Source organism: Lissotriton helveticus, chromosome 5_1 (assembly GCF_964261635.1).
Source record: "Lissotriton helveticus chromosome 5_1, aLisHel1.1, whole genome shotgun sequence".
Lineage (NCBI taxonomy): Eukaryota > Metazoa > Chordata > Amphibia > Caudata > Salamandridae > Lissotriton > Lissotriton helveticus.
This window is the reverse complement of record NC_136065.1, coordinates 1255522919-1255545683: the sequence shown is the minus strand read 5'-3', so window position 1 is coordinate 1255545683 and position 22765 is coordinate 1255522919. Positions and strand designations below refer to the sequence as shown.

Below are 22765 nucleotides of genomic sequence, written 5' to 3'. Positions count from 1 at the left end.
CAATCACAAGAAATTGGAGGACATCACTGCAGTGCTCAAAACCCTGCATTGGCTCCTGGTGGCACAGAGAATAAAGCTCTAACTTCCCTGCTCTGACTTCAAAGCATGGAGGGAGTTGCCCAAAATACATACAATCAGTTTTCGCAAACAATACAACAAATCCTGAGGATCTGCAATGCTAATTTGATCTCTCAGGTCAGGCACAGCCACAAATGTCATGGAGGAAAAAACATCCAAGTGATGATAGGATCACTGCTCTGGAGTGATCTACATTCAGATCGATTTGCCCAATCATCCGTCACATTTTTTTCCAACATAGGTTCTAAATACATTCAGTGTGAAAAACAAACCAAATTAGGAAATTAAAAAATACTACAGATGTTGCGTCTGATCACTTCATTTGTTATTCTTATTGAATAGACATGGTGACAAAATATGGAAGGTAAGAATCAACGGGCATACTAACGCAGATGGTGTTCTACCTCATGAGTGGACAGCTTTCTTTGGTATGTATGTATGTTTGTATGTTTTTATTTTTGTAGAGCGCACATATCACCATTCGGTCTCACAGCGCTGACAGTGGTTTAGGAGATACAGAAGAGAGGTATTACATCGTTGCTTTGAATAGTAGAGTTTTGAGTTCTCTCCGGAAGATTTTGTGATTCTGGTTTGATCTTAAGGCCGTGGGTAGGGCGTTCCATGCCATAGGGCCAACCTTCGAGAAACTCCTATCTCCATTTCTAACCGTTCGAACTCTTGGTATTTTTAGGAGATATTTGTTTGAGGAGCGCAATGTTCTTTCTGGGCAATATCCCTGAAGCTTGTATTGTAGGTATTTAGGGCCCTGTCCATTAATTGATTTATGCACTAGGCAGCAGATCTTAAACCTTATGCGCTTTCTGACTGAGAGCCAGTGCAATTTCTTCAAACACGGGGCAGAAGGGGTGCGTGGGGGCAGGTCAAGAGTCAATCTGGCTGCCGCATTCTGGAGTGTCTGTAGCTTAGTTAATGTACCTTCATTCACATCAGCCAGAAGTGCATTGCCGTAATCGAGGCAAATGAAAAAAAAAAGTCCATCTCAGACAGACAACACTAGAAACAACAGCCCTGAATTCATATCCCAATGATTAGGCTTGGTTGGGATCTTGCAACCCATTTTGTCCTCCTTTATGGTACTTGAGGTGCTTTCGTTAGGACTGCTGGGAAACCTCAATGAGGTGGATCCTTTTTAAAATGTAAGAAACCTGTCCACATTTATTATTGCTTTTGTGTATAACTTAGATGTTTTTTGGCAATTTGACACATAACTAGAAAGTCTAGGTAAATGCTAGTTTTTGTTAATGTGATCATGCTCATCATTTATTTTCCAGTAGAGTTCTGGGGATAGATTAGGGCTCAGTAATGTAACATGGATTTGTAGAGCGTGAAACTTGTCACCCGTCAAGGTATCAAGGCACTGAGTAGGTGCGGGGTCTGCAAGTAGGATCAGTTGAAGAGCCAGGTTTTCAGTTTCATGCGGAAATCTATAAGTGGCCCGGCTGACCTGATGTGCTGGGGGAATCGTTCCAGGATTTGGCTGCCAGGCCCTAACCCCTGTCTTGCTTCTATGGATATGAGGGGTCGTGAATGAGTGCGAGTGAGGCAGAGCAAAGGTTCCTGGTTGGTTGGTGGAAGTGTAGACGGTGATTGGGGTAGGTGGGACCCTCGTTGTGAAGTGCCTTGTTGGCATGAGTGAACTGTCAGCGTTTCTAAATGGGGAGCCAGTGTAGTTTTCGGAGGTGAGGTATGATGTACGTGTGGCGAGTACGGTTGAGGATTAGTCTGGCTTTGGCATTTTGTATGGTTTCCAGCTTGTGTAGCAGGTGTGTGGATATGGTGTAGTAGAGGTTATTGCTGTAGTCCAGTCTGCTTGTAGTGAGGGCTTGGGTGACAGTTTTTGTGGTGTCAGGAGGGAGCCATTTGATGATTTTTCTGAGGAAGCCAAGTATGTGAAAGCAGGCGGAGGTGATGGTGTTGATTTGATGTCTCCTGGTCAGATTGGTGTCAAGGGTGATGCCTAGGATTCTGGAGTGGTCCTGTGTGAGGACTAGATCTGTGGGCCACCAGGTGGAGTCCCAGTGTGAATGATTGTTGCTAATCATCAGTACTTCCATCTTGTCAGCATTGAGTTTGAGGTAGGTGTCTCTCATCCACTTGGCCATGTTGGTCTTGCACATTTTGAAATTCCTTTTGGTGACTTCTGAGAGGGATAGGATGAGTTGGGTGTCGGTGTAAGAGCAGATGTTGAGTCTGTGGGTCTGAATAATGCTTGCTAGAGGAGTCATGTATACGTTGAAGAGAGTGGAGCTGAGTGAAGAGCTTTGCAGATGAGATTCTTGGGTTCGGGGAACGGAGGGAGCTTGACCCATTACGTTCTTCCAGTCAGGAAGTAGGCTATCCTTGGACTACGGTTTCATGGAGTCTGGAGATGAGTGTGTTGTGGGAGACTGTGTCAAAGGCCGCACAGAGGTCCAGGAAGATGAGTGCAGCAGAGTGGCCTCGATCTAGTATGGAATTAATATTGTATGAGTTGTAATGAGGGCCATCTCAGTACTGTGGTTACTACAGAAACCGGATTGCAAACTATCCAGGAATTTGTGGTGGGAAAGCTGACAGTTGATGGCCTTTCTATGACTTTGGCTGCGAAGGGGAGCGGACAGATGGGTCAGAAGTTGCTGAGGACTTTGTTGTCTCTGGATGGTTTCTTCGGGAGTGGGGTGACTTCTGCATGTTTCAAGTTGTCCATTAAAGTGGCTGTAGCATTGTAGGTGTTGATGACAGTTGTGAGTGTCTTGCTTATCCTGGGGCTCCTTAGGTTGAAGAAGCAGTGAGAACATGGGTCTGTAGGGGCCCCACAGTGGATCAATGCCATTCTAGCCGCTGTGTCTTCGTTTGTGATCGGGGTCCACTCTGTGAGTGGGTTGACCTTGTTGGGGGAGATCAGAGGCAAGGTAGGGTTGTGGTTGAGTGTCGAAATTGGTTGCTGACTCCTTGTGATGGGCAATATTTGCATATTCTTGGGTCCTATAAGAGACAGTAGCCCAGGTTTGCTGGTCTTTGTCAGAGTGATAAAATTATAACCAAGTCAGAGGGTGTATCAATAGTCATGGAAAGTGTGCCTTCCGCATATCTTTGTTGAAATCAGTGAGAACTAGAGCGGGAGTGCGATCAGGATTTCACAGTTAAGTTAATGTGACCTGCTGCCTAGAGTTTGAGAGAATTCGAGAGTGATCTGGTTGACAGGCTTCCCCGGGAGATCTGTGCTACATAGCACTTTGCCAGCTTTCAGTACAAATTTGAGGGGCTGTGATTAAGTGGAGTTTATTGGTTAATTTAATCTGTTATTTTGCAAAGATGTGACAGTTGAATCAGGGATATTGGAGGCATATTTAGTTTAGGAAATGGACCATAAGTGTATGTCTGTAAGACCAATGAGTGGTTAAAACCCTTGTTCAGCACCCTAGTCATGATTGAGGCTTTGCAGGTTGAGAAAAATGAGAACATAATATTTTCTATGTCATTGGGGTTGTCTCCTTTCAGGTGAAAAGGTTGTCCTTCATGGAGTTTACCAACCAAAGACTGCAACACCATTCTACCAACCCACTGTATTAGTTTTCCATTGTTATGGGTCACCAATAAATTGATGACCCCTTCCACTGAAGATATTTAAAGTTCAAGCACTCAGGCATACTTTTCTACAAATACGCAGTGTGTTGCATGTGTGGCATTATATAAATTGCCTGTCCTCTCCCTTCATTGAGTTCAGGGGTCAGAACTTGCTAGGTGCACCAAGAGTGGCTGGTGAATTGGGCTACAAACCTGGGCTCACTCTCCTGAGCTGTAGTTCAACTGCATGCTTGTGCCCAATTCCACCAGTGTGTTAATGTAGACATCTTGCATTCTATTGTATAGTTTTCTCTTTGCTCCTCCTTCGTGTTTTTTTATCAGTCAATGAAAAACAAGCATTAGAAAAATAAGTGGGGCTGAGTAGTAGCTGTGCAGTGTGTGGATTTAGACTGCAGAGGATTTATTTCAGGTGCACATCCACATAGAGGATAACGTATTGCAGAGAGAAACGACACAAGAAGGTGATGGAGGTCAGGGAGGTTCATGAAAACTGTGGGGCTCCTTTCAGAAAACATGGATTCAAAGGCCTGACTACTGAGATCCAGCATTTGGTGGATTCGAAAGCTGAGACACTGATCTTGTTAGTCTACACCCCAGCTGAGCACAATGCATTGGGATGGACTTGTGCCTTGCCTCATGGAAAATCCCATCTCAGGAGCGATTCTTTTTGCTAGCAATCTGCTATCACACGACATTTCCTTGATGGAGGCAGTCCGGAAAATTAAGAATCTATTTACAGAAGTACTTAAGCTCCCTTAATTAGCGATTTAACCCTACACTGCCAGGGTATTTAAGCAGCAATGTATGACTCTATGCAGCTGTATATCAAATGCCTTCACAATTTTCATGGTTCAAAATGCTTAGATCAGACACAGAATATGCACTTATTGTGTGTTATGTCTAGAAACATACATGCACATAATGCAGTACAAAATTATTGTGCATCCTCAGGATGTCTTGGGTGTAAAAAAGGAAAGTCTTTGGTGTGTAAAAAGGAAAGTCTTTGGTGTGTAGAAAGGAAAAGAAAATGATGATTTGAAACATGTAAGAGCTTTAACCTGGCTTTCAATGGCTTGCATTTGAAGTGATGTAGATGTTGCACATTCATTCAGTTTAGATGTTCTCATATCCGCATTTTAACTGAAATAATCTCTTCGTACTTTGTATGTTGTAATATATTTTCATTCATAATATTTAAATAACAGGACATGACATTATTTCCTTCTGCATAAATGAAGACGAGCCCTGCGTCATTGACAAACAGGACACAAAGCTCAAGGAAAGCACGCACAACTGCACAGGTGAGTACCCTTTCTCAGATGTTTCGGATCAGACTGTACAAGACTCTTGACACTGCCATATGTAGCCCAATTGACCTCATTTGTAGTTCAAGTCAATCTCTGACCATGCAGAGAATGCCACATCCCTCTTACTGTAGCTAATTTACTGGACAACAACCACAATGCATTTCAGAACAATTCAGTACATGTCCATGTATGGAAGCATATCATGGCCATTATTCAGAGTCTCCAGTACTAGCATGGTGCTGTCTTGCAGTCCCTGGGCTCGGAGGTCCACGACCATATACAGATGATAAGTGACATAAGAGACATGTTGACCTTCTTTAGTTCTCATCTTTTGTTCTTCAACTAGCCCCTTGGCAGCTAATAGGACATAGTTGAATGACTTTGGGTGAAAGAGGGGGGTCCCCCCTTTATAAAACCCTTTTTAAATCCACCCTTTATTTGGTCAATTACAATCCAGCAACTTCCTAAAGCAGAAGGAACGGGTGGGATTTAGATTTTTATTAAAGGAGGAAAGCCATGCACTATGTTCAGTGTGCTTGCTGCATTTAGATTGCCTCAGTACAACTTTAAAAAAAAAACTTGGTAGGTGACTATCACCTAACCCTTGTGGGTCAGAGTCTCCATTTGTCTCGAGGCGAAAGTCACATTATCAGCACACACAAGACCAGCTTCCAGACTCATTGCTATCACTTGCTGTCATGTTGTAAACTCCCTATTCACCAACAAATGTACTGTATAATATCTAGTTACTTGCACATGGTCAACAAACCACAAAGTTCCTCTAGCTAACTCTTTCCCTGGTTTCTCGTTGTCGTGCAGGGTACCCACCACTTGCTGAAGGGCCACAGGGAGGATTTTCTATTTTTCTTTAATTCATAGTTTTTGAGTTTTCATCATTTTTTCTAGATGTTACAGAATTCAGTTTGAAACTTTCAACAGCTGACACGTATTTCACCCTTATTTGGTCATCTGGACCAGGACTTTCTCAAGGCTGTAATAAATGTAATAAGAAATCTTTTACAATTGTTAATAGCAGTTCTTAATATTTCGTTTTTGTTTCAAGTATGTCTTATTTCACACTTTTCAAAAATCAGGAATAAGTATTTGGTTGCTTTCTGTTAGGCAGCTTCCTTCAATGTAAAATCCTGGTCCGCAAATTGTGGACCGGGTAAAATTCGGGATTTTACATAGAAGGAAACTGCCTAAAAGACCTCAACCAAATATTTATTCCTGACACAACTTTTATACCTGATATGAGTTACCCAAGAGCCTAAGGAATAATGAATCCTTTCGAATCGTAGCTTCAAATGCAAATTTGATAGTTATGGCTCTGTTTATCAACATATTACCATGCTGTGGTACGTTGCTACAATACAAAAAATGGCCACAGGAAGTGTCTTTTAGAGTGGCTAGTGCTATGTTTTTGTTTCCATTTCAAAAGTGTTTATTCCAAGAATATTTGTGTGCACAATCATAATTCCCGAAATATGTGATGTGACATACCAATAAATGGATACATCTTGAACTAAAAGTAATGACAATATTATGAGCACAAGAACGGTACCCAAACATCATGTGTACAAAAATAAAAAAAAGTCAATGAGCGGTCCAACCACACCATGGCTTGTGAAATAATAACAGCTCTAAATATTGAAATGCAATAAGTTTAACAACTACAATCTTAATAATGAGGACGTAAAAAATCTTCTGAATCGTAGTTTCTATGTGTTGCCAAAGGGGTCAGGCATGCCTACAATAGTAAAACATGTGGGTGGAGTCACCAGGAGCCATTTTACAATTCCTTTTGAATTTTTTATTTTATTTATTACTCGATCCATAGCACGCATACAATTATACTTAATATATACATCGATATGCCTTCAAATACAGATAAGACAACAAAAAGGAAACACAAACGGAAGACACTGGTCCAATTTCAACAAAAGTTATTGCCAAGATAAAACAATTAGCTCATATGTTGTATCATTGGGTCCCATATCTGACTACCCAGCTTTTTGCCGTTTAGGTGACTTCAAACAATAAAGGCTATATTCAAGATTGAAGATATTATAAAAAATTAGCCCTCCACATCTCAAACGAGGGAGCCTTACTCTGTAGCCAATATGAGGCTATACATAGCGGAGCCACAGCAGTGGCAATAAATGTCATATATCTGAATTTATATGGCGGATGATCATTTAAAAGATTTCCCTTGATTCCCAATAACATCACTACTTTTGTTATATGAATTGTAATCCCAGTGAGTTCTGACAAAAACAAATCTATTTGTTGTTTTAACTGTAAGAGCGTGATGAAGTCATAGAACACATGCACAATATCCGTACTATCCATACTACATCTAAAACAATTCCCATCGTTATTTCCACCCCACTTCATCATCCTCTCTGGTGTATGATATAAATCAAATATAGTCTTGAATTGTTGTGTTTTCAAATTTGCTGACGACAAAATCTTCCCTGTAGTATCAATTGATCTCTGCATATACTCGCCTTCCTGCCCTAGTTGTTCACTCCATTTACCATCTTGAGCAGCCAGATCGTCTGATTGCATCTTAATTAATGTGGTGTATAATGCCCCTATACTTGCCCTTTTTCTAATAGCCTCAACTACGGGTACCATAGTTATGCCCGCATGCAGATGATGTTTAAATAAAAAGTCGCAAATTTGCAAATATTAAAAAAAATTCATGCTGTTGAAGTCCATATATATCAACTAGCCCAGCAAATGAGGCTAAAACTCCCCCCCCCCCTCTCAAAAAAACACCTAACTGTCTGATCCCCTTAAGCCTTCAACCCAACATCTTATTATCCCAAAATATAGCGGGGAATTGAAAGGTTGAATTTAACGGTGTATAATAGTTAATATGCGGATTAGCTAGCTTTTTTCGTACCAATTTCCACATCTTGTATGCTGCAATCATTATCTTGAACTATGTTTTTTTTTTTTAAATAGCTTGGCTCACAAAACTTTACTAATACATTTCTGGCTTCTGCCCCTAACAACAGCTGATATATAGACGGTGCTTCTGCAACCAGCACATCCTCCCCTGTCAGTAATATACGCATATTTTGCAATACGCAAACATAATAATAAAAAGAAAAATTAGGGACCGACCACCCCCCTATCATGTGGTAGCATCATGAATTTGAATGCTTGCCTCGCTTTCCGTTGTCCCCATATGAATCTATCAAATATGGATTGCACCCTCTGTAGCTGTTTTTTTGTTAATTCTAGCGGTACCACCCTAAAATAATCGAATATTTTGGGGCGGACATCTTAAGCAGATTGCATCTTCCCACCAGTGTAAGGTGAAGACATTCTAACTGGTCCAGCTGCTGTTTAACCCCTGAGACTATGCTGCCTCAATTTACTTCTATCAAGTCTTGCAGGGACATTCTAATTTTAATACCCAAGTATCTAGCTTCATTGGTTACTGTTAGCTCTCCGGGGCAGGCCAGATTGGTACAGACAATCAGTGTTTTGGACAAGTTTAATTTATAACCAGAAACCGCACCAAATTTTTCAGCGAATCTTTCAAGCTCCATTATTGCTTGTGCTCGGTCTGTTATTACTATGTCATCTGCATAGGCTAGGGCTCGCACCTGGAATTGCCCACAGCTCATGGATCTAATACGCTCGCTTTGTTCCAACATAATCAAAAATAGGTTAATATATAGAGTGGACAGCAGCGAAGAACAGGGACATCCCTGTCTTGTTCCCCTGCTAATATAAACTTTCTGTGATTTCCTGCCCATCACACAGATCCTTGCTCGTGGTGACTTATACATACTTTGAATCGCCCTGATATAGCCCTGCCCTATCCTCCGCCCCCCAAAAAAGCCCAGGAAACATGATCTAACGCTTTTTCTGCATCAAGAAATATCAGCCCAAGCCTTCTATGATGCACATTAGCATAATCTATATGAATAATCACTCAATGAATGTGATTGACTATACTTCTACCAGGTATGAATCCATGCTGAGATATAGACACCGAAGGCATAATCATTCGCGCCATCCTATTAGCTAATATCTTTGCATAAACTTTACCATCAGGATTTAACAGGGATATTGGTCTATATTAACCCGGGTATGTTCAGGGGCTTATCCTTCTTTTTGAACACTACTATATTAGCCTCATCCCAAGATGGAGGCGGATTCCCAACTTGACCCTCTTGAAAGGAATTCAGCATGTCAATTTTCAATAGTTGAAAGAGCAACCAATATATCTCGAGCGGTAGTTTATCTGGCCCTGCAGGTTTACCATTTGTAAGCGACTCCAGTGCCTCCTCCAACTCCTCCATTATTATTAACTCATCTAATATCCCTTGCTCTTCTACACTTAACCTACTCAAATCCAATTCTTGACAAAAATTCTCTATGTCTTGTTCATCAAAATTACTCTGCGTATATAATTCTTGGTAAAAGTCATAAAACACCCCCAGCTTACCTTCTACTGTTTCGACCGTATTACCGGCTGCATGGATCAGAGCAAGTATTTTCTGTGAGGACTGCCTTTCTCTTAACCTCTGAGCCAGACATTGACCCGTAGCTTCTCCATATTCATATCTATCCTTTTTGTGAATTTTATATTGAAGGGCAATTTCCTTGCACCAGATCGCATTTATTTTAGCTTTGGAACATGCAATCTTAGTATGAATATCCCTGCTGTCAGGTCCCTGCATAAGCACTTGAATCCGCTCCTGTTCAGCGTTCCTTAATTCCCCCAGAAGTCGCTGTATCAAAATTTGTCCTTGTTTCTCTTTGGCCAACCCAAAGCTTCTCCAGGCATTCCTGCTTTAAGGGGTATCCCATACTATAGGACTAGAGGAAGATCCCCTATTAACCTCCAGAAATTGACCAGCCCAGCTAAGCATATGCTCGATAAATGCTTTGTCTTTCTTATAGTTTCCTATTAAATGTGAACGACCTTCCGGCCTTCACCTGTCTTAAACTATGTAGAGCTAATCGTAATGGACAATGATGAACGAATGAATGAATGAAAAGACTTTTATATAGCGCATGGCTACCCGGAGGCATCCCAGCACTGAAGCAGGACTTAAAGGAGGGAGAAAGTCCTTGGGGGAAGAGCCAGGTCTTTAGTTGTTTCAGGAAAGCCAGGTGGTTAGATTCTTTCCGGAGAGAGAGTGGTAGGGATTTCCAAAGCTTAGCCGAATTGTATGAGAAGAGGCGACCACCTGATCTGGCCCTCATAATTCTAGGGACTTCTGCCAGGTGGAGCTCGTCAGAGTAAAGTCTTCTGGTGGCCTTGTATGGTCTAACTAGCGCCTTGATGAGGGGTGGACCGTTTCCCTTCAAAGATTTATGGGCAACGCATAGAGCCTTAAAGGGGATTCTCTCCTGTACCGGGAGCCAGTGGAGGGAGCGTAGTGCGGATTTGGCTTAACAGCGATTGCTCGTTCCTGTAAGCAATCTAGCTGCCGAATTCTGAACGATCTGCAGCTTGGCGGTTACTGAGTTTGGGGCAACCAGTTAGAGAGAATTGCCAATATCTATCCTGGACAGGATCAGGGCCTGAATCAGGAGCTTTTTAGCTTGACAGGGGAGCAGGGGGAGAACGTTCCGGATCGTTCTAAGTAAGCCATAGCACACAGCAGCAGTCTTTCTCGCTTGGGTCTTGAATGTAAGCACTTGGTCCAACCAAATTCCCAGGCTCTTTATTTAGGTTTTTGGGATGGGAGCCGGGCCCATATAAGCTGGTCACATGGTGCTAGATTTGAAGCTTAACTGGTTACCGAGCACCATCAGCTCGGTTTTATCACCATTGAGCTTCAGATGGGATAAGCTCATCCAGTTGGTGACTTCCTTAAGACAGGAATGGAAATCTTTGGGTTACTGCTTAGCCTGGTTCAGTGCTACAACCAGCTGGGTGTCATCAGCATATGCAACTATATGAACACCAAAGGGGGATACAATATCCGGCAAACAGGGCCATATATACATTGAAAAGAGTGGGGCTCAAGGACGAGCCCTGAGGAACTCCACACTGCAAAGGGGGGGATTTAGATTGGGTGTCACCTTCGAATACCTTAAAATATCTGTTTTCCAGGAACGATTGAAGCCATGAAAGGGCTGTTCCTGACACTCCCACCATTTTTAGACGGTGAACCAGAGTACAATGGTTCACCGTGTTGAAGGCTGCGCTTAGGTCCAGGAGGATTATGGCGGAGGACCCTCCCAGGTCGAGGATCTTTCTTGATGTTTCCACCACCGCTAACAGGGCTGTTTCGGTGCCTTGGTGGGGACCTGTTTGTGAGGGGTAGAGATGATTATGGAGTTCAAGGAACGCCGAAATTATGTTGTTCGCGTGTTTTTCCACCAATTTGCTAATGCCAGGGAGAAGCGAAATGGGACAGTAATTGCCCAGTTCGGCCGGATCCAGATGAGGCTTTTTTAGCTGTGATTTGACCATTGCTTTTTTCTATTCAGGAGGGACTGTTCCCCATGCTAGTGAAGCATTGATCAGATGGGTGATGGAGGGGATTACTGTGGGTAGTACCCCTTTAAGGATGTTAAGTGGTGCCGGATCAAGTGGTGACCCGCTCCTAACAGAGGATAGAGTGGGTAGGAGAGATTCCTGGGTAAGAGGGGCATTACATAAATGTCCAGGAGGGGCATTTTCTCATGCTGTAACAAGTCTATAGGTTTAGGTGTGGACGTGGTGCCTGGAAGTGAAATATGCTTCAGGATGTTTTGAACTTTGGTAAAGAAGAAATCTGTCAGTTCATTGCAGCGCCGTCCCGAAAGGTCTGGTGCTACTGGGGGATCAGGGAGGTTGAGTAATTTTTTGATAATGAGGAACAAGTCTCTAGAGGAATTGGCTGATAGTGAGATCTTTTGCTCATAATATGAGGCCTGAGCTGTTTTTATTTCAGCCTTATAAATTGTTATGGCAGCCCTATACTCTACTTTCTTATTGAGTGCGAAGTCTTTCCTCCATATCTGCTCTCATTTATTGGAGTGTTGTTTCAGGAGGCGTAGCTTGGGAGTGAACCAAGTGTGTTTTATAGTTCCTGCTTTCTTCCTGATCATTTTTTTGGGGAGCACCGTGTTCAAGGAGTTCTCAATCCAGCTAGAGAAGTTTCTGTAGGCTACGACTGGATTGGCATCGGTGTTGGGTGTGGTGTTATCTAGTTCAAGATTCCAGTCTTCTACGGAGAGTTTGGGCCCGGGGCGTATCTTAGTAAGTGTTGACGGGGTGTGAAAACCCATTTTTGGGGGGGACCAGAGAAAAGGTACTAAGAAGTGGTCTGACTATGGAAGGGGAGCATCCCTTTTAGTTTTCAAGATTTTAAAAGATCGGGTCGAGAAGGTGCCCTTTAATGTGTGCTGCTTGCGGGACCTTCTGAAGTAATTGGTATGACGCAAGATCTTAGGCTAGGTCAGTTGCAGGCCAATCCGACGGGTCATCAAAGTGGAGATTAAGGTCTCCAAGGATGATGAAATTGGCTGAGGTGCTACCAAGATTGGTGACTGTTTCTTGTACAGATTGACAGAGCCCCGGAAGGCCGATATATAAGGATGCCTGAAAGTGTGAGGGTGGGGGAGAATTTGATTGAAAAATGAACATTCTCACAATCTAATGGGGGACTACCTAACAAGCAGCAGTTCATCTGGTCCTTGTAAACGATTGCAATCCCGCCCCCCTTGCCGGCTACTCTGTCTGAACGCTTAATCTGATAGCCCGGGGGGAGTGCTTGTACTATATCAGGGTCTGAACTTGGGGTGAGCCAGGTCTCTGTGAGAAACAGCACTTCGGGTAATAGTATTGAGATCTCTGTTATTTGTTTTGGCAGAGATCTACAATTGAGCAGGAGTAATTTAAGAGGTTTCCTCATAGGTAGTGAGGGGGGATCAGTAGGTGAGATGGAGTGGGTGCAGGAAGGTTCGGGGTTTCTATTTAATTGAGAGGGGTGGGCAGGGGTTCTGGCCCCTGTGCCCGGTCTGGCGCGGATGGGAGCAGATGGGCGCAGATGGGCATGCCTTTGGCGCGCCAGTGCCGCGTCCACTGCTCCTCGGTGGATGCATCAGGGTTTTTTAGTGCTGGTTGAGCAGCTAGACTGCTAACCTCCGTGATGCTCCCAGCCAGAAGTAGAACCCTTCCGGTTTGCTAAGTTTTCCCTCCAGTCAAACGGAACAATCTATGGTGGACCGGGGAAAACTATGAAGAAAGGTGCAGGGAGTAAAGTGCAACGTGCGCAGTTTGACCGGTAATTTTTTTTTAAAACTGGTTGTAAAAGTAAGTTTAGGAAACCAGCAAAATAAAGTAATGTGCAAAAATGCAAGGAACCCTTTACCATGCGTGCCGTCTAAGAATCTGATTATAGAAGAAAGTTAATAAAATGCGTTAAAGTGATGTGCCAATAAACGGGGAACCCTTTACCAGGCGTTCCGCTTACAGTGGGACCTTGGTTTCCTCAATTTCCTCCAGCGCGTCTGCTGCGCGTCGGTGGATGCATCAGCTTTTGTAGTGCTGGTTGAGCAGCTAGACTAACCTCCGTGATGCGCCCTGCCTGAAGTAGAACCCTTCCGATTTGCTAAGTTTTCCCTCCACTCAAACGGACAATCCGTGGTGGACCAGGGAAAACTATGAAGAAAGGTGCAGGAAGTAAAGTGCAACGTGCGCAGTTAGACCAGTAAGATTTTTTAAAACTGGTTGTAAAAGTAAGTTTAGGAAAGCAGCAATATAAAGTAATGTGCAAATACTCAGGGAACCCTTTACCAGTCGTTACGTTTAAGAAACTGATTATAGAAGAAAGTTAAAAGAGCAGCGTTGTAAAATGCGTTAAAGTGATGTGCCAATAAACGGGGAACCCTTTACCAGGCGATCTGCTTACAGTGGGACCTTGATTTCCTCAATTTCCTCTAGCACGTCCGCTGCGCGTCGGTGGATGCATCAGGTTTTGTAGAGCTGGTTGAGCAGCTAGACTGCTAACCTCTTTGATGCGCCCTGCCGGAAGTAGAACCCTTCCGGTTTGCTAAGTTTTCCCTCCACTCAAACAGAACAGTCCGCGGTGGACCATTATTAGGGGCCATACCTGCATTTTTGCTCCAACAATATATGCCCTAGACATAAATACATAGTTGAGTCTCACCAATTTCTGATGAGGATATGAGTAAAAAGTATATCCTGGATCCAAATCCTTTAGGGACCTCCATACATCTTCTAACCCATGATCCTTCAGCAGTTGTTTTAAAGCTCTAAAAACTGGATGTTTCTTTAGAGCCGTCCACCAGGGCGGATTTGCAGAACCGATTCCCAATGATCTGGTCGTCGGCGGCGGTACCCTATCTAGGGATCCAGATAGCGCCCACCCTACCGGCCATGGTTACGGCCAATTAGTCGGCCCTGGGTGTTAAAATTAGGGAGGAGCTGCACCGCTGGAGCCGTGGCATCCTTTCCTGGTTGGGCAGGATTGCTGCGGTTAAAATGACAATTCTCCCGCAGGTGCTGTATTTGTTTCGGGCTCTGCCACTCCAGCCTCCGGTTGGGTGGATTCAGCAGTTGCAAGCGGACGTTTCACGTTTTGTTTGGCAGGGGAAAAAGCCCAGAATGCGTAGAACCCTCTCCTTATTGGCCCCTGAGATGGGAGGGTTGGGGATCCCGGACTTTCGTAGATATTTCCGAGCGGTGCAGTTACGTTGTCTTGTAGAATGGAGTAGGTGGGAGTCCGATAAGCACTGGCTCTTTCAGGACCAGGCGGTGGCGGGGCGACCCTTGCAGGAGGTCCCGTTTTTGCGCCGGATTCATCGTCCTAAAAATCTGTACGCCTCCTTTGTTACAAGAGTGCCTTTACGGGTCTGGGATGCTACCGCCACTACGTGCGGTCTCACCTCCTTCCCGTCGCCGCTTACACCGTTGGTGGATAACCCTGACTTTACCCCGGGCATGGAGCAGGGAGCGTTTGCACACTGGAGAAGGGCGGGATGTAGGGCCCTGTGCCATATGTACGATCAGGGCGGGGGGATCCCCTTCACAGAGTTCCGACAGGAGTTTTCACTCCCTGAGACTGAGAGACACCGCTATATGCAGGCACGCCACTGGGCCCTCCAGCCTCAGGTGAGGGAGACTGCTGACAGGCGCTTTCTACCTTATGAACAATGGCTGCTTACACGCACTTCAGACTCTAAACTGATTACAGACCTGTATAAGTTATTGCAACCTCCGTCCACACACTTCTATAACCCGGGAAGGGAGAGGTGGGAAAGAGAATTGGGGAGGACACTGAGCCCTAAGGAATGGGAGAACGTCTCTTACAGAGCAAGGCATTCAGCGTACCATATGGGCCTTACTGACACTCTAACTAAAGTCTCCACCTACTGGTACTACACACCGGAGCGGGTACACGAATTCGACCGCAGCAAGGAGGCGGTGTGTTGGAGAGGGTGCGGACACCGAGGTACACTTACACACATTCTATGGGACTGCCCTCTCCTGGCTGCATATTGGAAGGAGGTACTGGACAACATTGATACACATTTTGGTATTGAACTGCCGCGCTTCCCTGCCTACACACTACTGGGGCTCCCTAACAGCCTAATGTACCCACTTAGATCTCGCAGGGGTAGGCAGATTGCCATTGCACTAGACTCAGCAGTACAAAATATCTTGATCCATTGGCGCACGGCCACGGTACCTTCGGTCTCGGGCTGGTTCCATAGGTTGTGGCATGTGTTAGGCATGGAGAAACTGTTGTTGATGGTGGCAGGGGATATATCACAATTCTCAGAGCTTTGGCAGCCATTTCACTCCCTGTTGTTGACGGAATTCACAGAAATTACCTGCCCCAAATACCTCCGCCTCCTGCGGCTTACGAGCCCTGAGGCCCAGGCTCTGTAACTTAGTGGGAGACGTACTTCCCCGGCGAGTGGGGGTCTTGTGAATGGGCTGAATTGAGGTTGGTGCACTGGACGCTGCGGGTGGGGGGGGGGGGAGGTTGGGATCCGGGAGATGGGTTGTTGGGGTTTGGGGGGGAGTTTGAAATGGAATGTTATCTCATACTGTGGCCTGGCGCTCCAGATGTAGCTGCAAGGGGCTGATAAAATTCACTGCATGTAATCGGTCCGGCCAGGATTGGGGTTCTCCCCACCCTAACAGAACGCCCAGTGTTGATGTTTACTGGTCTTTGTGTGAGATGCTGAATAAAATACTTTAAACCTAAAGCTCTAAAAACCTTGGGTTTGCGACCCGTATATTTATCAATTTTATTGTCTAAAGCTTGCCCCTCCATATGAATATTTAAGTCTCCACACAAAATTGAGGGGGTCGCCCAGAGAGCCAGTTCTGCATTTAACGTCTCCTGTATAGCCGCTTCATCAAAGTTTGACCCATAAACTGTACAGATAGTATATTTAGTCCCCCGGATAATACATTCAGCAATCGCCCAGCTTCCATAGTTGTCTGTCATTATCCTTCCAGTCCCGCTAATCCCACCTCGTATCAAAATAGCAACTCCCTTGCTAGTAATAGTCTGTCTGGTCGTGGCCAGAAGTGTATATCTAAGCTCTTCTATCACATTACACTTTAGCCAAGGTATATGCGTCTCTTGGATACACAAAATGTCTGGTTTTATTAAGCGCAGATCTGCAGCTACCCTTCGCCTCTTATTATTATTATTAAGGCCACATACATTAAATGAACATATGCGTACCTCACTACCCATCATTCATCCACATATCTTACTTAAATTGCATGACTCCTTGCTGATCTTGGCTTCACAAAATTGAACATAATATATTTTAACCAGAAATATTTTGCTATGTATTGATTTTTAAGTTTTTAATGTCCCCCCCACTTCCCCTTCCCAACCCCGTGCCCCACCCCCAAACCCCTCACTCAACACCCTCATGCCCCCCACTAACCCCTGGCCTACCCCCCACCCTCTCCCCATTACGCAGGCAATAGGGCTAATAGCCGTAGTGATAGTAAGGTGAGTGTACTGTCCTGTGTTCACCGATCCCCCGACATAATCCGGTTTATTTTCCACTAACACAAAGACTTTACCTCTATCTAGGAAACATTACTAACAAACCATGAATCTAATCAAAGGGACTGCAGATACTCTTTTGCTTGAACCTCCGAAATAAAAAATCGTATTTGCCCCTTATAAAGAACCTTAAGAGTGGAGGGGTTTAGCAAAAAAGCTTGTGCCCCCTTTGCCTGAAAGGGGGTAACCAGTTGACACAACTGCCATCTTTTCTCTACCGTAGAATGACAATAGTCCGCCTGACAAAAAATTGCGTGCCCTTTCAGTCCCTCTTCTTATCTGGTCGTGCCAAGTCATATAATGTCTACCTCGCCAAGAAATTGTTCAAGGATATCAAGATCGCCCGATGTCTCTGTTCAGATAGCCCTCCTTTTGCCACTCGTTGCTTGAACGGGAATCTATGTGCCCTTTGTACTTCCACAGACCAGTTCCATTCCTTCCATTTAGGGAAGGCCTCTTCAGATAAAGGACCACAAATTTACAGACATCTTGCGCCTCGGACCCCTCAGGCACTCCCAGTATTCTGAGGTTATTTTTGCGGATCCTGTTTTCCAAGTCCACGAGTTTAATTTGAACATCATCTTTATTGGCTTTTTTAGTTTCTGTAATCCCCTTCTGTGCCTCCATTTGATCTTCCAAGGCTGAAATTTGCATCTCATCTTCAGTCATTCTATCTGTAAAATTGTTACATGTTTTGGCTAATCTTCTAACAGTATTTTGAAGCTTACGGCAGGCCATATGAGTTTTCAAATTCTTTGAGCGCGTTTCCACCCTGTGATCCGACAAACATCTATAAATTGATTCCAGTGATATTTCATTGTGTGGTTTTTCGCCCACCCCACCAGCTGCTTGGTCAGATAGATTTGTACCTTCTGGGGTTATTTCAGAAGAGGGAAGAGGAAAAATCCCACTGAGGAAACTTCATGACTTCTATTCCAGTCTCTCCTTCATTGATTGCTGTTTGCTTGCACACTGTAAGAAGCTCTGAATTTTCCTCCTCCAAAGCAGTGCTACCTGCATCGCTGCCAACACTTATTAATGGCCCCTGCAGTGAGCCATTTTTAAAGCCTAACTCGCCATCATCCTTGGACATATCAGAAGGTTCAGAAAGGGAAAAAAAACTTCTCCCCTGAGTCACTTTCCTTACTAATAATATCGATCTTATCTGCACTAGCACTAGCATCTAGTTCTATTGATTCTAGCAGTGTATTATCCTCATTAGATCCTGCTGTAGCTCCCGGATCAGTGGCGCTATCCAAAGCAGACTTATCAGACCTTAAAAGGATCTGCATTGGAAACTTTCCTGACACAACCTCCTGATCGCCAGCTTTATCAGTGTTGTAAACGCCTGTTCCTTGTTCCTTGAGCCTTGATTCTTGTTCCTCCATTGTACTATTAGACACCTGTGATAAAATTGTTTTTGTTCCTATTTATAGCCTGGAATATCTGTGGTATATTTCTAGAAGCCAGTTCTTGCTCACTATTTTGCAAGGTATTCTCCAAGTCTTCTCCTCCTGCGGCCTCTCTAGCACTGCGACCCGCTAGCGCTGCTCTGGTCCCCACCGAGGCATAACCTGCAGCTCTTGTTTTCCCGCCGTGAGCAGCCTTGGGTGGCATTTTGCTTGTAGCTTACGATTGTGAGTGTCCAACAGTGCAAGAGATTAGCAAACGCTTACTTCCAAGCGCCAGGAGTAAGCTCTATTATGCACCACCACTTCACTCAGCCGTCCCTGCTCCAGGCTCCTCGAACTCCTGGCTTCTTCTATCGGCTCTGCTGATCCCGCTCACCTGGCCCCAGATCCACCCCAGCCTCAGATGTGTTTCTGCTTACAAGGGTTTACAACGGCACCACGAGCCAGGGAGATCCAAAATATACCGCAGAGGTTTTCCCGCTTTGCCTCCACTTCCCCTGATTGACCCTATTCCAGGCACCTGAAATCTCTCTGCTTCTTCCGCTGGCACTGCCGATCCCACTCAGCAATCCACTCCTCCTCCCCTGCCTCGGATACGTTTTTTGCTATCACGGTTACGGACTGTTACTGCTCTTATACGTCGACATCTCCGCTCTACCACGGCTCCCTCAGCTTGCCGTTCACTGTACAAGGTGCCAAATCAACTCCTCAGCCACCGCAAGTGCACACTATAGATAAGCGTACCTTACACTTCTACATAGAGCCAGATCCGATATGCCTGGTAATCGCCGTATTGAGAGGTTTTCTCAGTACTTTCTTTTCATTTTCTACCACATACACAGCTTCGTCTTCTCAGCCCTTACATAGTGAAGAGTGGAGGAAAGGTGAACAAATATGGGATTCATTCACACGTCCAGCCAGTGGATGCCATCTTGCCTCGCCATTTTACAATTCCAGCATAGATTTGATTCGAATAGCCCCAATCTATGAAGTTTAAATGGTGTCCAATAGACATTGTGTATGATCCGTAGCCTCATTTGTTAAAGTGAAGGTGCGAAATACCCTACAGAAGGTAAACTCCTTATTTTTGACCATGGCAAGAGGGGATAACCGCATCAGACTCTAATTAGAAAGTTGAACTCCAGATATTGGAGTTAGATTTTGTTGCTCGAGTTTTGGGCACATTGAGAAGATTTTATATTTTAGAAGCTATATGTGATGTCTTGGTGAAATTGCCTAAGATTTGTGGAAGGGTGTATTGGTGGATGGAGCCTAACTTCCGTTTTCCAGATTTTACCTTTAAGAAAATGTGAAAATATAGGTTAGACAGTTTGTGTTTGTCTTCTATAACCACAAAAGAAATAGGATCTGTACCAAGATCTTTGAGGAGGGAGATGCCTTTCAATGCCCATTCCTTCCCCAAATCATCTTAAATATCTATTTTGATCTGTTTTTTAGAACCACAAAGAAGCTAGTTCTGATTAAGGGAGTCTTTGTAACTGTTTTCTGTCGACGGATCGTAGGGAGTCAATGGTATTCCATATCGTGAGCATTGAATGAGGTATGTTAACACAATAAGTATTGTGTATCATTAGAAGAGAAGAGTGTCTGGGAGAAAAAGGGGAAAAAGAACTACGCTTGGAGCTCAGTAACAACCACACTAGGATGTTTAGGAAGGCCCTCACTCACCACCTAGTGATGACATGCTTCATCATCGGGCCCCACCAAAGAGACCGAGTGTCTCTTTGGTGTGCTGCAACGCCAGGATTACTGCGGAGCTGGATGGTGAATATAGGGCGTGTTGAGTGAAAATCAAAAAATTAGTGAGTGATGAGGGTATTTATAAAAATTGTCAGTAGTGTATCTGAAGCAATTTTATTAATGATCACTAAAGACAGAAAAATTAAAATGTATTAAAGGATCCAGTCCACTTTTAATTGAATGGTGGGATCCTAGAGAGTAGTCAACTTGTTTCTTGCCATCGAAACGGTGACAGAGACACAGATAGGACAGGACAAACATTTAGAATTACTCCTTGTTGCCAACAGTTGTTTATGGTGAAATTGGTGCTCCAAACGTGAAAGACACTCTAGCTGTGGAAAGAATAGCGCTATGTTTAACACCGCCTAGTAGCCACGGGTTCGCAAGGGCTATAAGAGGTGTTGTGTGCTATTTGTGGTACGAGCTAGTAGTGACTAAGGGATAAAAACAGGTGAAGATCTTCCAAAAAAGATCGACATTTTTGCGATCAAATTAAAATATGTGCACATGATCATCAAGTTAAAAAGGTCTCACTTTTAAGGTGTTAAGAATAAACACCATAGGTCTCAGGAGGGGGGTGGGAGCGTATTTGGCACACCCTATATCATGACATAACACACCATAAACAACTGTTGGCAACAAGGAGTAATTCTAAATGTTTGTCCTGTCCTATCTGTGTCTCTGTCCCTTACCTTTCAGGTGCAGAAACGATCAGCAGAAGCCTCCTAAACCAGGAGTAATTAGGAATTAATCCTTTATTCCTAATTTTTTTGCACTTTTTCACATTTTTATAATTTTCACATCTCACGTCCCTAGGTAAGGGTGGGCCTTAGAGTGCCCATACCGCCAGGGTTTATCACACCCAGTCCTGAAGAATTGCCGGGTAAATTGACACCGTTTCGATGGCAAGAAACATGTTGACTACTCTCTAGGATCCCACCATTCAATTAAAAGTGGACTGGATCCTTTAATACATTTTAATTTTTCTGTCTTTAGTGATCATTAATAAAATTGCTTCAGATACACTACTGACAATTTTTATAAATACCCTCATCACTCACTAATTTTTTGATTTTCACTCAACACGCCCTATATTCACCATCCAGCTCCGCAGTAATCCTGGCGTTGCAGCACACCAAAGAGACACTCGGTCTCTTTGGTGGGGCCCGATGATGAAGCATGTCATCACTAGGTGGTGAGTGAGGGCCTTCCTAAACATCCTAGTGTGGTTGTTACTGAGCTCCAAGCGTAGTTCTTTTTCCCCTTTTTCTCCCAGACACTCTTCCTTTGTTTATTGATTATTGACCGGGGAACAAGAGTGTCAGATACTCTCCCTACCTCTCTCCTTGATATTTCATTCTTATCATTAGAAGAGCACATAATGGAAGAGGAGCAATTAAGTCCCTTTCTATAGAAAGCCATGTGGGAATATAAGAGATGGCATTAGAACACCACTGGCACCTTGCTTTTTAAAGAAGGCCCGTTGATATCTAAGAAAGTCTGGGAATTTAACTCCCCCTTCCTCCTAGTCCATTCCTATTTTCTTAATGGATATCCTGGCTGTTTTGCTTGTCCACAAATAGTCCATCAAAATATTATCTTTTGATTTAAGGAAGTTGTTCGAAAGTTTAAAGGGGAGCATTCTAATTGGGAAATTGATTATAAGCATTGTTTTAATTCTTTCAAGACTACCCCACCAAGTGATGAATTTTGGAGGTCCTGTGTCATCAGTTCTTTAATTCTTTTATGGCTTTACCTTCATTAATTAGCAGGGTTGCTTGAGTCCTTCCCAAACCACATGCAGCTGGTCTGCCATTTGAGGCCAGAGTTTCGAATATGAGGAAAAAAGCAATGAATATTCATGGGGAAGACCTCAGTTTTCTCTTTATTGAGGGTGTAACCTGCTACCTTTGAGTATTCCAAGATAACGTTTAGTATGCAGGGGATAGTCTTATCCATCTTTTCTGTAAGGATTAAAACATCATCAGCATAGGCCGCAACATTTTTTGGACCAGAGGGAAAGGGAATACCTTTGATGCCACTATCATTTCAAATTATTTCAAGCAGAGGTTCAATGGATAGTACAAAAAGAAGTGGGGAAAGAAAACAAACTTGATGGGTACCTTGTTTTAAGGGTAATACTTGTGAGGTACATTGATATGGACTGTAGTTTTTGGTTCATTGTAAAAGGCAAACGTCATTTTAATGAAGTTATCTCTGATACCAAATCTCTGTAAAGTGGCCTGCAAAAAGGTTTACAAGACTTTATCTAAGGCCTTTTCTGCGTCTAAGGCTATTGTGGCAGAAGGGGAGTGTAAGGATTTAGCCTTTTCTAGAGCATGGCATAGAATCCCAATATTGTTGCTTGCCAATCGTCCTTTATGGAAACCGGTTTGTGTCAGTTGTATCAGATTGCTCAAAATGATTTCTAATCTCATGGCTAACACTTAGGCATAAATCTGGCAGTCAGTGTTTATATGTGAAATTGGACATTAGTTTTTAATCTCAGGGGGAGCTTTCCCTTCTTTAGGAATAACAACTATTGTTACGACAGTAGCAGAGACTTGTATTGTTCCTGTGTTTGCAAAAG

General features: G+C 43.8%; 1 protein-coding gene across 3 annotated transcripts in view; it reads left to right on the top strand.

The window, feature by feature from the left end:
* The window catches only part of LOC144755275 (uncharacterized), a 113364-nt gene that overhangs the window by 77296 nt on the left and 13303 nt on the right, over positions 1-22765 (top strand). For 2 of the 3 annotated variants that reach the window (XM_078644045.1, XM_078644044.1), the window contains one exon: positions 4872-4967. In XM_078644045.1, coding sequence (XP_078500171.1) covers positions 4872-4967 — 96 coding nt within the window. The remainder of the gene's footprint in view (positions 1-4871; positions 4968-22765) is intronic. The other variant, XM_078644046.1, reaches the window with a different exon arrangement.